This window comes from Pelodiscus sinensis, chromosome 5 (assembly GCF_052426305.1).
Source record: "Pelodiscus sinensis isolate ZL-2025 chromosome 5, ASM5242630v1, whole genome shotgun sequence".
In the NCBI taxonomy this organism is placed as follows: Eukaryota; Metazoa; Chordata; order Testudines; family Trionychidae; genus Pelodiscus; species Pelodiscus sinensis.
Genome location: NC_143056.1, coordinates 106,822,060 through 106,838,755, shown reverse-complemented (window position 1 = coordinate 106,838,755; position 16,696 = coordinate 106,822,060). Strand labels below are relative to the sequence as shown.

At 44.0% G+C, this 16,696-nt stretch overlaps 1 protein-coding gene across 11 annotated transcripts in view; it reads right to left on the bottom strand.

Moving 5' to 3' along the window:
• SBF2 (SET binding factor 2) overlaps positions 1 to 16,696 on the bottom strand; it is a 639,223-nt gene that overhangs the window by 122,986 nt on the left and 499,541 nt on the right. For all 11 annotated transcript variants that reach the window (XM_006129312.5, XM_006129315.5, XM_025187865.3 and 8 more), the window contains one exon: positions 8,175 to 8,320. In XM_006129312.5, the coding sequence (XP_006129374.2) occupies positions 8,175 to 8,320 (146 nt within the window). The remainder of the gene's footprint in view (positions 1 to 8,174; positions 8,321 to 16,696) is intronic.

The following is a 16,696-nucleotide window of genomic DNA, read 5'->3' as shown; positions in this document are numbered from 1 at the left end:
CTCCCTCCTAAGAGGGACTGAGCCATCCATCTGCCGTCCGGATCTGGAATCTGGAGAGGTGTGCTGCTTACTGGGAGCTCGAATTCAGGATGTGACTGAGGCGCTTACAAAACTGATCAAACCTTTGGATCGCTATCCCGTCCTGCTTCTCCATGTGGGAACTAACGATATGGCCAAGAATGACCTTGAGTGGGTTACTGCAGATTATGCAGTGCTGGGAAGAAGGATCAAAGAATTCGGAGCGGAAGTGGTGTTCTCGTCCATCCTCTCTGTTGAAGGGAAAGGACTGGGCAGGGATCGTCGAATTGAGGAAGTAAATGTGTGGTTGTGCAGGTGGTGTCGCAGAGAGGGCTTTGGCTTCTTCAACCATGGGACTCAGTTCTGGGCACAAGGATTGTTAGGAAGAGATGGAATCTACCTAACCAAGAGAGGAAGGAGCATCTTCGCGGGCAGGCTTGCAAACCTAGTGAGGAGGGCTTTAAACTAGGTTCATTGGGGGACGGTGACCAAAACTCTGAAGGGAGTGGGAAAGTCAGATACCAGGAAGAAATGCAAAAAGGAACAAGCATGAAAGGAGGACCCCTGATTCCAGTGGAGAAGATAGGGCAATCAACTGGTTATCTGAGGTGTTTGTACACTAATGCGAGAAACCTGGGCAAGAAACAGGAAGAACTGGAGGCCCTGGCCCAGTCCAAAAAATATGATTTTATTGGGATAACAAAGACTTGGTAGGATGATTCGCATGAGTGGAGCACTGTCATCGAACAGTATAAACTGTTCAGGAAGAACAGACAGGGGAGGAAAGGAGGAGGAGTTGCACTATATGTAAGAGAGCACTAAGATTGCTCAGAACTCCAGTATATAGAGGGAGAAAAACCCTTTGAGAGTCTATGGGTTAAGTTTAGAGGTGCAAACAATAGCAGTGATGTTGTGGTTGGGGTCTACTACAAGCCCTGAATCAGGTGGATGAGGTAGATGAGGCTTTCTTCGGACAACTGAACGAAGCTTCCAGATCGCAGGCCCTGGTTCTCATGGGGGACTTTAATCACCCTGACATCTGTTGGGAAACCAATACGGCAGTACACAGGCAATCCAGGAAGTTTTTGGAGAATGTTGAGGATAACTTCTTGACACAAGTGCTGAAGGATCCGACCAGGGGCCGTGCACAGCCTGACCTTCTGCTCACAAACAGGGAGGAACTAATAGGGGAAGTGGAGGTGGGTGACAATCTGGGAAGCAGTGATCATGAGATGGTAGATTTCAGGATCCTGACCAAAGGAAGAAAAGAGAGTAGTAAAATACACACCTTGGACTTCAGAAAAGCAGATTTGACTCCCTCAGATATCTGATGGGCAGAATCCCCTGGGATGCTAACATGAAGGGGAAAGGAGTCCAGAACAGCTGGCAGTATTTTAAAGAAGCCTTACTGAAGGCACAGAAAGAAACCATCCCGACGTGTAGCAAGAGAGGCAAACATGGTAGGAGACCGGATTGGCTTACAGGGGAAATCCTTGGTGAACTTAAGCACAAAAAGGAAGCTTACAAAAAGTGGAAACTTGGACAAATGACGAGGGAGGAGTTTAAACGTATAGCTCGAGAATGCTGGGGGGTTATCAGGAAGGCGAAAGCGCAAATGGAATTGCGACTGGCTAAGGATGTGAAGGATAACAAGAAAGGTTTCTACAGGCATTTTAACAAGAAGAAGGTGATCAGAGAGGGTGTGCGGACCCTAATGGATGAAGGAGGTAACATAGTGACATGATATGCGGAAAGCTGAAGTACTCAATGCTTTCTTTGCCTCTGTATTCACGGACAAGGTCGGCTCCTGGATTTGTGCGCTATGTGATGGAATATGGGATGAAGATGGACAGCCCTTGGTGGGTAAAGAACAGGTTAGGAACTATTAGAAAAGCTAAACGTACACAAATCCATGGGTCTGGACTTAATGCATCTGAGGGTACTGAGGGAGTTGGAAAATATCATTGAGGAGCCTTTGGCTATTATCTTTGAAAAGTCGTGGAGATCAGGAGAAATCCCGGATGACTGGAAAAAGGCAAATGTAGTGCCCATCTTCAAAAAAGGGAGGAAGGACAATCCAGGGAACTATTGGCCAGTCAGTCTTACCTGGGTTCCTGGAAAAATCATGAAAGGGATCCTTAAGGAATCCATTTTGAGGCACTTGAAAGAGAGGAAATTGCTCAGGAATAGTCAGCATGGATTCACAAAGGGCAAGTCGTGCCTGACCAATCTGATTAGCTTCTATGATGAAGTAACTGGCTCTGTGGACATGGGAAAGTCAGTGAATGTGATATACCTTGACTTGAGCAAGGATTTTGATACGGTCTCCCACAATATTCTTGCCAGCAAGTTAAGGGAATGTTGATTGGATAAATAGACAGTAAGATGAATAGTAAGAGGGCTAGAAGGCCGGACCCAGTGGGTAGTGATCAACTGCTCAATGTCAGGATGGCGGTCGGTTTCTAGCGGAGTGCCACAAGGTTCGGTTCTAGGACTGCTTTTGTTCAATATCTTTATTAATGACCTGGATGAGGGGATGGATTGCACCCTCAGGAAGTTTTCAGATGACAGTAAGCTGGGGGGAGAGGTAGATACGCTTGAGGGTAGAGATAGGGTCCAGAGTGACTTAGACAAATTGGAGGATTGGGCCTCAAGAAATCTGATGAGGTTCAACAAGGACAAGTGCAGAGTCTTGCACTTGGGATGGAAGAATCCCAAGCATTGTTACAGGCTGGGGACCAACCAGCTAAGTAGTAGTTCTGCAGAAATGGACAACAGTGTTCCCTTGTAGCCAAGAAGGCTAATGGCATATTAGGGTGCATTAGGAGGAGCATTGCCAGCAGATCCAGAGAACTGATTATTCCCCTTTATTTGGCTCTGGTAAGACCCCATCTGGAGTATTATGTCCAGTTTTTATTTCTCTGGGTGGGTAGTTGAAGTTTATAAAAGCAAATTGAAAGAGCCAAATGAATACCTAGAAACCATCTACTACAAGACAGACCCAAGAAAACCAACAATAGAACACCACTTGTCATCACCTAGAGCTCCCAACTTAAACCTGTCCAACACATTATCAATAAATTACAGCCTATACTGGAACAGGACACTAAACTCCAAGAAGCTCTGGGAGACAGACCCATAGTCTCCTAGGGTATGTCTACATTACAAAGTTAGTTCGAACTAACGGACGTTAGTTTGAACTAACTTTAATAGGTGCTACACTAGCGCTCTGCTAGTTCGAATTTGAATCGAACTAGCGGAGCGCTTAGTTCGAACTAGGAAAACCTCATTTTACGAGGACTAACGCCTAGTTCGAACTAGCTAGTTCGAACTAGGGCTGTGTAGCCCTTTAGTTCGAACTAGTGGGAGGCCCTCCCCAGGTTTCCCTGGTGGCCACTCTGGCCAACACCAGGGAAACTCTATGCCCCCCTCCCGGCCCCGGACCCCTTAAAGGGGCACGGGCTGGCTACGGTGCCCGTGCCAGGTGCAAGCCTGCCAGCACCCAGCTAGCAGACCCTGCACCTGGCACGGCACAGAGCCACCCACCCGATGCCCCCCAGCCCACCCCCTCTTGCCGGGACCAGGCTGGCGGCTCCCGGGAGCTTGCCCTGGACCGCAAGAGGCGGGCACCTTCCTGGGCTAGTGCGGACATCGTGGACCTCGTCCACGATCTCCGCACTAGGCACAGGAAAGTGGCCGTCTAGGGCAGGAGAGCTGCCAGCCTGGCCACCCAGGACCAGGTGTGCATGAAAATCAAGGGGGTCCACTGAGACCCCCGACACTGAGCCCTGAGCTTACAATGGCCGTACTGGGTCAGACCAAAGGTCCATCTAGCCCAGTAGCCTGTCTGCCGACAGAGGCCAACCCTAGGGACCCTGGAGGGGATGGACCGAAGACAATGACCAAGCCATTTGTCTCGTGCCATCCCTCTCCAGCCTTCCACAAACTTTGGGCAGGGACACCACTCCTACCCTCTGGCTAATAGGACTCCATGGACCCAACCTCCATCACTTTATCTCACTTCCCTTTAAACTCTGTTCTAGTTGTAGCCTTCACAGCCTCCTGCAGCAAGGAGTTCCACAGGTTAACTATTTGCTTTGTCAACAACAACAACAACTTTCTCTTACTAGTTTGAAGCCTGCTACCCATTCCTTTCCTTTGGTGTCCTCTAGTCCTTCTTTATGGGAACTCAGGAAGAACTTTTCTGAATGCACCCTCTCCACCCAACCCCTGCTTTTAGAGACCTCTATCCTGTCCCCCCTCCGTCTCCTCTTTTCTAAGCTGAACAGTCCCAGTCTCTGTAGCCTCTCTTCATCTGGGACCTGTTCCCAACCCCTGATCATGTTAGTTGCCCTCCCCTCTCCCAGCCTTTCTCTTCCCCTCTCCCACCTCCTTTTCCCAGTCTCCCCCAGTTTTTTTTCAATAAAGACAGAGTCAATGTTGGAAGAAACGTTATCTTTATTTTGTACATCAATAAGAAGGGGGGCTAAGGAAGGGTAAGTGGAAGGAGGTGAGGGAGGAATGGGGTATGAGCCCCCGATGGGGAGGACTGGGCTGGCTCTGCGGGCTTCTGGGGGTGGAAGCTCTCCTGCAGCCCCCAATTACTCCCTCTCCCCAGATGGCAGCCTGCGGCAAGTGCAGCTGGGCTGATGGCCGAGTGGTGTGATGTGCCCAGTGTGGGCACTCAGGGCACTCCAAGCCAGAACTTCTTTGCAAGCGGGGCACCCCTTAGAACTGTGTGTCCGGGGTGGGGGTCGGGACCCTTTAAGCGCAGCCCTCGGCTAGCCTGAGACAGCATCTCCATGCTCTAAGTCCTCCTCTGATGCCCTGCCGGCACTGCTTCCGGCCATCCTTAAGCCCTGTTCAGAGTCCACTCAATGTGGACTTGCTAGTTCGAACTAGCAAAACGCTAATTCGAACTAGTTTTTAGTTCTAGACGCGTTAGTTCGAACTAGCTTAGTTCGAATTAACTAATTCGAACTAAGTTAGTTCGAACTAACTTTGTAGTGTAGACATACCCCCATAGACAACCACCTAACCTCAAGATGATTCTTACCAACAACCACAAGACATACCACACTAATACCAACCCTGGTACCTTCCCTTGCAACAAACTCCATTGCCAGCTTTGTCCACATATTCACTCTGCTGACACCATTATTGGGCCTAACCAAGTGAGTTATAAGATCAAGAATAAATATTATTGCGCATCCAGAAATATAATCTATGCTATCATGTGCTGAAAGTGTCCATCTGCTATGTACATTGGACAAACGTCTCAGACACTTCGCCAAAGAATCAAGGCCCACAAAACAGACATTAGACAGGATCACAATGAAAAAACAGTTTCTTGCCATTTCAACCAGAAAGGACACTGTCTCAATGACCTAATCACATGCATCCTACTTCAGAAGACATTCAAATCTGCACTTGAAAGGGAATCCTCTGAACTGGCATTCATGCTAAAATTCGACATTCTCCTCAGGGGGCTGAACAAAGACCCCAACTACCTTACCCATTACAAAGATAGCTTCCCCAATTATCACCTCTAATACCATTAACTCACAGACATCTCCCCTTCCCCACCTCTAATATCATTAACTCACAGGCATTTACCTTCCTCCCCCCCTCCCCTGCATCCCTCCTCTGTTCTGAAATGTGATTTGTCCTTTTCATATGTGTTCATTTTTTTTAATTGTATCCTTTGGTATATATGGTTGTGACTATTTTCTTGCAGTATTTGATCTGAGGAAGTGGGTCTGGCCCACGAAAGCTCATCATCTAATAAACCATCTTGTTAGTCTTTAACGTGCTACATAGTCCTGTATTTTGTTTCAGCTACACCAGACTAACACGGCTACATTTCTATCACTAAATAATCTTGGGAAATTCCTGATAGGTACAGATAGTGCCCTAAACACATCCGGTGTCAACTATGTAAGGATAGGAGAGTCTTTACTACTGTGGAATAACAGATTTTGGATCTTTGCAGAGCAATTCTGCTCAATGCTGCCTTCATCTATGCTGTCAAATATAATGGCTCTGTGTCGGGATAGAGGATTTACTCCTCGTTCTGGAGATTGTGTGGAAAAATTAATCAGGTCTGAGAACCAGAACTGTCTTGGCCATGCCAGTACCAGCATGATAATTACAGTTGCAGGCTTCCATTGGAACCTATGCTGAAGAGTCCAAAGGTCTAGGACCTAGAGATGCTCTAGGTGAAATCCCAATTGAGTGTGGAATCCTTTATCACTAGTGTCTTAAATGGTAATGGTGAGGAAAAAGAGAGTCCTACCAATTGAATGAGAATAGGACTTCTAGGTGACTTTTATGGGAAGATATGAAGATTTTTAACCATGCAACTTAGGTGGAGTATGGCATACAATGTTATGTAAATGCAGGAGACTATGGGATCTAGACATCTGAGGTATACTTGTCCTTAGGTTTGAGAACGAGCCTGTAAATAGTTGATGAGAGCTATGATGATGTTTAGGCAAATAAACTTTGCTGCTTTAGACTATAAATTATAGCCTCTGGGTTGGTACTAATACTGACTTTTATATGCTGACTTTGTGACCTGGGGCAGTAAAATGCTAAAGCGTTTGATGAATGGAGCTGGTCACATGCTGTGTGATTTCTCCAGAATAAATCAATTGTTGAGGACTCTCTCAAGGCAATAGAAATGGTCATAGATTTAACTTTTGTATTTGAGATACCTTCTCTCCACACTGGGCACTCAACTGGAGGGTGAGAATGGTGTGCCATCAGCTGACCTTCAGAGACTATCAAGTTACACTTGTTGCAATTTAAGGCAAGTCTTATTCAGCTTTTGTTTTCTTGAACAAGCTGAAATGTCCATTATTAAGTGGTAACCCCACATCACAAGAAAGGCAATTCTTAAAATCTGGAGACTTCAGTTCAGCCATAAAGGCAGGAACCTAGTACTAAGGAAGCCTCACAAGGTAAGGAATTAAAAAAAAATTAAAGGGCTGAGGAGGGGAGAAACTTGTGATAAACCCATTAACATTAAATGTGCTAAAACTTCCTGCATTTTATGCACTCTGGGAAGCAGGACAATAGGGTCCAAGTGCAACCCCAGTGGCCATTACTAGCCAAAGATTGTGAGCTTGAGCACAGGGAACATACATCACAAATGGAATAGATAGGAACAAGGATTAAAAAAAATCTGGATTTTCACCCAAGGAGTGTTATTTTTGACTAATGTGAGGACATTTTCCCCTCTGATTGCTTTTCCTTCTCCTTCTCCTTCAGATGAATGAAGAGCATCAGGTATTTCTGGACTTCTTTCTAGCAGATTTGGTTCATTCTTTCTGAGAGCAGAGAGATGCTGTGAACAATGAACCTAGCTTAATACTTCATTAGAAATGAGCTTCATATACATCCACGTAATTTGTTCCACTCACTTACCAACCATTTCTATAATGGTATTAATAAGAAGAATTTTACAAATAAAACAAAAGAAAGGGAGAGGAAATAGTAGTCTCCTTTTCCAATTGAAATCTTTCCCATAACTATCCAAAACCAGTGCTGTGATAAATAGGAAAAATTGGTGTTGTACAACGTTTTAAAGAAATAATTTTTGATACATGACATTATCTGAAATAGTAAATAAAATAAGTAAAGAATTGTGAGACAAAACAATACCTATGTAGGTATAGGAGAATCTGGTTCCCTCTAGTGGTATGTTTTATACTAGCATTAATTCAGATTAGGAAAAAATGCATGTGACAGCAGCTGTATGCAGTGATGTAGATATGTTGGGCCCAGGATATTAGAAAGACAAGATGGATGGGAATATATCTTTAACTAAATCAATTTATTTTGGTGAGAGAGACATGTTTTTCAACTGGTCTCCCTTAACAACAGAGGCTGGTTCAAAAAAATACATTACCTCACCCATCTTGTCTCAATAGTGACAGCTATGGATTTTAGAAACTGAGATATTTAGAAAAAACAAACACACACTTTTTCCTTCAGCTCCAATATACTTTTCTGTGAAGTCTGGAAGTGTGGTATTTCCATGTGTAATACTTTCTGTACATTGAACAAATCACTTCATTTTATACTTTCACATCTGTTGATACAACCTACTGAATAGATGCATAAGTCCATCTAATAATATGAATATATTTTACCAGAGATATCATCATCTTCATTCCAACCTGGACGATTCCCTCTTTCTTCCACTATAGTGCCTGTCTTCTTTTTTAGTAAGTATTGACGACCAATCGTCATCTTCCCTGCACGCTTGGCTCCTTTCACAATTGTTTTTGAGAAGGTGCTACAATTCAGAAATAAACAACAATACCTGATGTCAAAATGTAGGTAAAACACAATAGTTATCTTTAACTCTCACTAATATTCAGTGTCTATGTCAGTATACCAAAATACATTTTTAGGATGTATCTTTTCACCCACAAAAAGCATGTTTTATAATGTTTTCATTTAATTTAAAGAAAGGAAATGGATGTTAGGACCTCAGAAAATGGCTCCTAATATAATTTTAAATGGTTAGTCCTGAGATTTAAGAAAATGTGCTGTGGCAACACTATTCTAACTATATTCAATAGTAAAAAATAAGCAACTATCTCCTGTTTGTAGATGTTGAATTTTGTTGGCAAAACAGCAACAAAATCTTCCTCATTAACGGATTGAAGACAGGAAAAAAGATCTAAAAACCTCTTTATTTCAGAACTATGTTGGGATTCTAGCCCACTTACCAAAAAAGCACTAATTAATAGAGGAAGACATTAATTATTGTAACAGACTAATAATCTATCCTGTCTAGTAAATGGCCTAATAATAGCAAGTAACATTCATAAATTTCAAGGCCAGAAGGAACCATTGTGATAATCTAGTCTGAGCCCCTACATTTAATTTAAATAAAAAATCATCAGTGATGAAGAATCCACCAGGATCCTTGGTAAATTGTTACAGTGAGTAATTACTTACACTGTTAAAACCTTACATTATTTCCCATATGATTTGTTGAGCTTCAGCTTTCAGATGCTGGATTATGCTTTACCTTTCCCTCCTATTTTGAAGAGCCCATTATTAGATATTGCTTCTCCATGTAGCCACTTATAAATTTTGATCAAGTCAGCTCTTAACCTTCTCTTTGTTAAGCAAAATAAATCCAATTACTTAAGTTTATCACTATTAAAGCATGTTTTCTAAGCTTTTAATCATTCTCTTGACTCTTCTTTGAACTCTTTTCAGTTTTTTCAGTATCCTTCTTGAACTACGGACACCAGAATTGGAACACCAGTGCCAAACAGAGATAAAATAATGTCTCTATTTCTACTTGACATTCCCCTGTTTATGCATCTAAGGATGGATTACATTAGCTCTTTAAGCAGCAGCATAACTGGGAGTTCCTACATGTATATGTTTATACTAGAAAACTCACTGAGCGTTACCCAGGGAGAGAATGTGGTGGTGGTGAATACAGGCCTCCTGGTGGTGCTCCCCGGGCCCGGCCTGAGGACAGGAGAAGGGCCGTGAAGACCTCTCACCAGTGTTCCCTGGGCCTGGCCTGTAGGGATTGGGAAGAAGGTCTGGAGGTGCTGGCGGAGGATTGGTGGGCTGTTGCTGCGCTGCACTGCCTGGCCCTGGCAGTGCCTCAGTGGTGTCAGGTAGAGATTTAGGGGTGGGAGCCACTTACCTGTGCTGGTGACAGGCAAGATGGTGAGCCCTGTGCCCAGTTGTCACTCCGTTGGTAGTGCAATATACTATTAGGTGGTGCAATGTAGGGAGGGGAAGGATAGCTCATTGGTTTGAGCATTAGCCTGCTAATCCCAGGGTTGTGAATTCAATCCTTGCAGAGACCATTTAGGGATTTGGGGCAAAAATTTGTCAGGAATGGTACTTGTTCCTACTGTGAAGGCAGGGGACTGGACTCAATGACCTTTCAAGGTCCCTTCTCTAGGAGATGGGCAATCTCCATTAATTTTTTTTTTTGTTAATTTGCAATATAGTGCTCTCCTGTGCTCACTGCCCCCAGTGGTGACTGAATATAGCATCCCTCTACTCAGTCCCCTCCCTTTCCATGTTATGGAAAACAATCAAATTCCAGGCACATCCCAATTTCCTGACACAATCAAACACTGACCATGCTTTAAGTTATGGTAAGAGGAAGCTACATACCAAATATTGTGGTCCTAGCTCTTACCCTTTAGGAGGGGTTGTTGAACAGATGGACTCACAGACAGACCTAGAGACAGAATCACACATCTTTATATACACACACACACACACACACACACACACACACACACACACACACACACACACACACACACACACACAAATGTATAGTATATGCTTGCATCCAGCTTGCCAAGTGATTCAGATTGTTCTATAATCAGTGATCTGTCTTCTTTACTTAATGCTCTCCCAATTGTTATGTTGCCTGCAATTTTCACCAGTGATAATTTTGTTTTTTCTAGTCATTAATAAAAATGTTATACAGAACAGGATCAAAACCTGATCCATGCGGAATGCCACTGGAAACATACATACTCAGGGACAATTTCCCATTGTTTGGCCATACCAAATTAAGGTAACAGTGTTTTATGGTTGGGGGAGGGAGTCTGGGAATCATGAAAACTGCTGAAAAAGGGGGGCAGTGGGTCGCTGACTCATCACCTGGAAATGCAGGGCTTGAAAAGAACACAGCTCAGCCTCCATTTTACACACACCAAGGTTGAGGCAGGACCCAAAATTCAGTCTTGATCTTGCATTAAGTTTCTGCAGGAGGGCTTCATCTTACAGCTTAACTCAACTCTTGTTGCAAAGGGCAATGAGCAGGGAGGATGGGGACAAACTCCCTACCACTGGGCTACGTCTACACTGGCCCCTCTTCCGGAAGGGGCATGTAAATTTCAGCAGTCGTCGTAGGGAAATCCGCGGGGGATTTAAATATCCCCCGCGGCATTTAAATAAAAATGTCCGCCGCTTTTTTCCGGCTTTTAAAAAAGCCGGAAAAGAGCGTCTACACTGGCCCCGATCCTCCGGAAAAAGTGCCCTTTTCCGGAGGCTCTTATTCTTACTTTGAAGTAAGAATAAGAGCCTCCGGAAAAGGGCACTTTTTCCGGAGGATCGGGGCCAGTCTAGACGCTCTTTTCCGGCTTTTTTAAAAGCCGGAAAAAAGCGGCGGACATTTTTATTTAAATGCCGCGGGGGATATTTAAATCCCCCGCGGATTTCCCTACGACGACTGCTGAAATTTACATGCTCCTTCCGGAAGAGGGGCCAGTGTAGACGTAGCCCTGGAGTCTCAGAATATGGGTAGGAGCAGAAAGCTCCAGAGTCCAAGTTTACTGAGCTACATTCCCTGTGGAAGTGGAGAAAGAGCGGTGAGTGGGAAGGAGAAAGGAGAAAGCTCTCCATATACTTAGTCTCAGGCAGCATGACTCCTTAAAGACACATAGCAGGCAGGAGAAAAGATTCTCACAGCAGGGGGAGTTGAGTTTTCCTCTCCCTCCTAGTTACTGTTGCAGGAACAAGAAATTAGGGAGTAAGCAAACCCTGCCCAAGACAAACAGAGTGCTGTAATTTTGTCTGAAGGTAAGCCCAGAGCTGGATCCTTGCTCCAGGGACTGGGGAAGCACCTTTGATTACCAAGGACAGCCTACCAGATTTGGACAATGGGGGAGCTCAGGGTGAAGTACTCACCCAGGCAAGTGAGCCTGCTGTGTTTCCTGGTGGCATAGTCAACCAAGATTTGATACAAGTAATCAGGGTTCTTGTGTTTGAGGTCTACATGCTGCATAAGGTGTGTGTAAGGGGGTTGGATCAAAGACATTCAACTTAGGTCCATGGGCCCAGATTTAATACATCCGAGGGTACTGAGGGAGTTGGCAAATGTCATTGAAGAACCTTTGGCCATTATCTTTGAAAACTCGTGGAGATTGGGAGAGATCCTGGATGATTGGAAAAAGGCAAATGTAGTGCCCATCTTCAAAAAAGGGAAGAAGAGAATCCAAGGAACTAGATACCAGTCAGCCGTACATCAGTCCCCAGAAAAATCATGGAAAGGATCCTCAAGAAATCCATTTTGAAGCACTTGGAAGAGGGGAAAGTGGTCAAGAATAGTCAACATGGATGCACGAAGGGCAAGTCATGCCTGACCAATCTGATTAGCTTCTATGATGAGGTAACTGGCTCTGTGGATATGAGAAAGTCAGTGGATATGATATAGCTTGACTTAAGTAAAGCTTTTGATACGGTCTCCCACAATATTCTTGTCCGCAAGTTAAGGGAGTATGGATTGGATAAATGGACTGAAAGATTAATAGAACGCTGGCTAAACTGTCGGGCCCAACGAGCAGTGATCAATGGCTCGATGTCAGGTTGGCAGTCGGTTTCTAGCAGAGCGTCCCAAAGATCTGTTTTAGGACCGTTTTTGTTCAATATCTTTATTAATGACCTGGACGAGGGGATGGATTGCACCTTCAGCAAGTTCGCAGATGACACTAAGCTAGGGGGAGAGATAGATACACTGGAGGGCAGGGATAGGGTCCAGAGTGACCTCGGCAGATTAGAGGATTGGGCCAAAAGAAATCTCATGAGGTTCAACAAGGACAAGTGTAGAGTGCTGCACTTGGGATGGAAGAATCCCAAGCACTGTTACAAGCTGGGACCGACAAGCGAAGTAGCAGTTCTGCAGAAAAGGACCTGGGGATTACAGTGGATGAGAAGCTGGATATGAGTTAACAGTGTGCCCTCGTAGCCAAGAAGGCTAATGGCATATTAAGGCGCATTAGGAGGAGCATTGCCAGCAGATCTAGAGAAGTGATTATTCCCTTTATTCGGCTTTGATGAGGCCACTTCTGGAGTATTGTGTCCAGTTCTGGGCCCCCCATTATAGAAAGAATGTGGATGCATTGGAGAGGGTCCAGCAGAGGGAGATCAAAATGATAAGGGGGCTGGAGCGTATGACCTATGAGAAGGGGCTGAGGGATTTAACATAAGAACATAACATAAGAACGGCTGTACTGGGTCAGACCAAAGGTCCATCTAGCCCAGTATCCTGTCTGCTGACAGTGGCCAGCACCAGGTGCCCCGGAGAGGGTGGATCAAAGACAATGATCAAGCGATTTGTCTCCTGCCATCCCTCTCCAGCCTCTGACAAACAGAGGCCAAGGACACCATTTTATCCCCTGGCTAATAGCCTTTTATGGACCTAACCTCCATGAAATTATCTAGCTTCTCTTTAAACTCTATTATAGTCCTAGCCTCCACAGCCTCCTCTGGCAAGGAGTTCCACACGCTGACTACACGCTGTGTGAAGAAGAACTTTCTTTTATTAGTTTTAAACCTGCTACCCATTAATTTCATTTGGTGTCCTCTAGTTCTTCTATTTAGGGAACTAATAAATAACTTTTCTTTATCGGCCCTCTCCACACTACTCATGATTTTATATACCTCTATCATATCCCCCCTCAGTCTCCTCTTTTCTAAACTGAAAAGTCCCAGTCGCTTTAACCTCTCCTCATACAGGACCTGTTCCAAACCCCTAATCATTTTAGTTGCCCTTTTCTGAACCCTTTCCAAGGCCAAAATATCTTTTTTGAGGAGAGGAGACCACATCTATACACAGTATTCAAGATGTGGGCGTACCATAGTTTTATACAGGGGCAGTAAGATATTCTGGGTCTTATTTTCTATCCCTTTCTTAATAATTCCTAGCATCCTATTTGCCTTTTTGACCGCCGCTGCACACTGCGTGGAAGTTTTCAGAGAACTGTCCACGATAACTCCAAGATCTCTTTCCTGATTTGTCGTAGCCAAATTAGCCCCCATCATACTGTACGTATAGTTGGGGTTATTTTTCCCGATGTGCATTACTTTACACTTATCCACATTAAATTTCATTTGCCATTTTGTTGCCCAATCACTCAGTTTGGTGAGATCTTCTTGGAGTCCCTCACAGTCTGCTTCTGTCTTGACTATCCTAAACAGTTTGGTATCATTTGCAAACTTTACTACCTCACTGCTTACCCCTTTCTCCAGATCATTTATGAATAAGTTGAAAAGGATTGGTCCCAGGACTGACCCTTGGGGTACACCACTAGTTACCCCTCTCCATTCTGAAAATTTACCATTTATTCCTACCCTTTGTTTCCTGTCTTTTAACCAGTTCTCAATCCAAGGAAGGACCTTCCCTCTTATCCCATGGCCATGTAATTTACACAAGAGCCTTTGGTGAGGGACCTTGTCAAAGGCTTTCTGAAAATCTAAGTATACTATATTTACTGGATCCCCCTTGTCCGCATGTTTGTTAACTCCTTCAAAGAACTCTAATAGATTAGTAAGACATGATTTCCCTTTACAGAAACCATGTTGACTTTTGTCCAACAAATTATGTTCTTCTACATGCTTCACAATTTTATTCTTTACTATTGTTTCGACTAATTTGCCCGGTACTGAAGTTAGACTTACCGGTCTGTAATTGCCAGGATCGCCTCTACAGCCCTTTTTAAATATTGGGGTCACATTGGCTACCTTCCAGTCATTAGGTACGGAAGCAGATTTAAGGGATAGGTTACAAACCACACATAATAGCTCAGCAATTTCCCATTTGAGTTCTTTTAGAACCCTTGGATGAATGCTATCCGGTCCTGGAGATTTGTTAACATTAAGTTTTTCTATTTGTTCCAAAACCTCCTCTAATGACACTTCAATCCGGGACAGTTCCTCAGATTCGTCACCCACAAAGGACGGTGCAAATTTGGGAATCTCCCCAACGTCCTCCGCCATGAAGACTGAAGCAAAGAAATCATTTAGTTTCTCTGCAATGGCTTTATCGTCCTTCATTGCTCCTTTTATATCTCGATCATCTAGGGGACCCACAGGTTTTTTAGCAGGCTTCCTGCGTTTAATGTACTTAAAAAACATTTTGTTATTTCTTTTTGAGTTTTTGGCTAGCTGTTCCTCAAAATCTTTTTTTGCTTTTCTTATTACATTTTTACACTTGATTTGACAGTGTTTATGTTCCTTTCTATTTATCTCACTAGGATTGGACTTCCACTTCTTAAAAGATACCTTTTTGTCCGTCACTGCTTCTTCTACATGGTGGTTAAGCCATGGTGACTCTTTTTTAGGTCTCTTGCTATGTTTTTTAATTTGGGGTATACATTTAAGTTGGGCCTCTATTATGGTGTCTTTAAAAAGTTTCCATGCAGCTTGCAGGGATTTGGCTCTAGTCACTGTTCCTTGTAATTTCTGTTTAACTAACCTCCTCATTTTTGCATAATTCCCCTTTTTAAAATTAAATGCCAGGGTGCTGGACTGCTGATGTGTACTTCCCACCACAGGAATGTTGAATGTTATTATATTATGGTCACTATTCCCAAGCGGTCCTGAACGGTTATTTCCTGGACCTGATCCTGCGCTCCACTCAGGACTAAATCGAGAATTGCCTCTCCCCTTGTGGGTTCCTGTACCAGCTGCTCCAAGAAGCAGTCATTTAAGCCATTGAGAAATTTTATCTCCGCTTCTCTTCCTGAAGTGACATGTATCCAGTCAATATGGGGGTAATTAAAATTCCCCATTATTATAGAGTTCTTTATTTTGGTAACCTCTCTAATCTCCCTCAGCATTTCAATGTCAGTATTGCTGTCCTGGTCAGGTGGTCGGTAATATATCCCTACTGCTAATTGCTTATTATTGGAGCATGGAATTACTATCCATAGCAATTCTATTGAACATGTTGATTCACTTAATATTTTTATTTAATTTGATTCTACATTATCTTTCACATACAGTGCCACTCCGCCACCCACCCGGCCTGCTCTATCCTTTCGATATATTTTATATCCTGGTATGATTGTGTTCCACAGATTTTCCTCATTCCACCAGGTTTCAGTGATGCCTATTATGTCAATCTCCTCATTTAATACGAGGTACTCTAGTTCACCCATCTTATTAGTCAGACTCCTAGCATTTCTGTACAAGCACTTTAAAAATTTGCCACTGCTTATTTGTCTGCCCTTCCCTGATGCATTGGATTCCTTTGTATGCGGTTGTTCATCTGCTCTGGCCCATGGTTTGCCCTCTTCCCTCCTCTCTTTCTGACTACAGCTTAGAGAATCTCTATCAATGGATTCTCCTCTAAGAGAAGTCTCCCTCCGATTTACGTGCATCTCCGCACCAATCGGCTTTCCCCCATCTCTTAGTTTAAAAACTGCTCTGCGGCCTTTTTAATGTTTCGTGCCAGCACTCTGGTTCCACCCTGGTTTAGGTGAAGCCCATCCTTCCTGTATAGGCTCCCCCTCTCCCAAAAGTGTCCCCAATTCCTAATAAATCCAAACCCCTCTTCCCTACGCCATCGTCTCATCCACACATTGAGACTCTGAAGCTCTGCCTGCCTACCTGGCCCTACGCGTAGAACTGGAAGCATTTCCGAGAATGCCAGCATAGAGGTCCTGGATTTCAGTCTCTTTCCTAGAAGCCTAAATTTGGCCTCCAGGACATCTCTCCTACCCTTTCCTATGTCATTGGTACCTACATGTAGCACGACCACCGGCTCCTCCCCAGCACTACACATAAGTCTATCTAGATGCCTCGAGAGACCCGCAACCTTCGCACCAGGCAGGCAAGTGACCATACGATTCTCCCGGTCTTCACAAACCCAACTATCTATGTTTCTAAC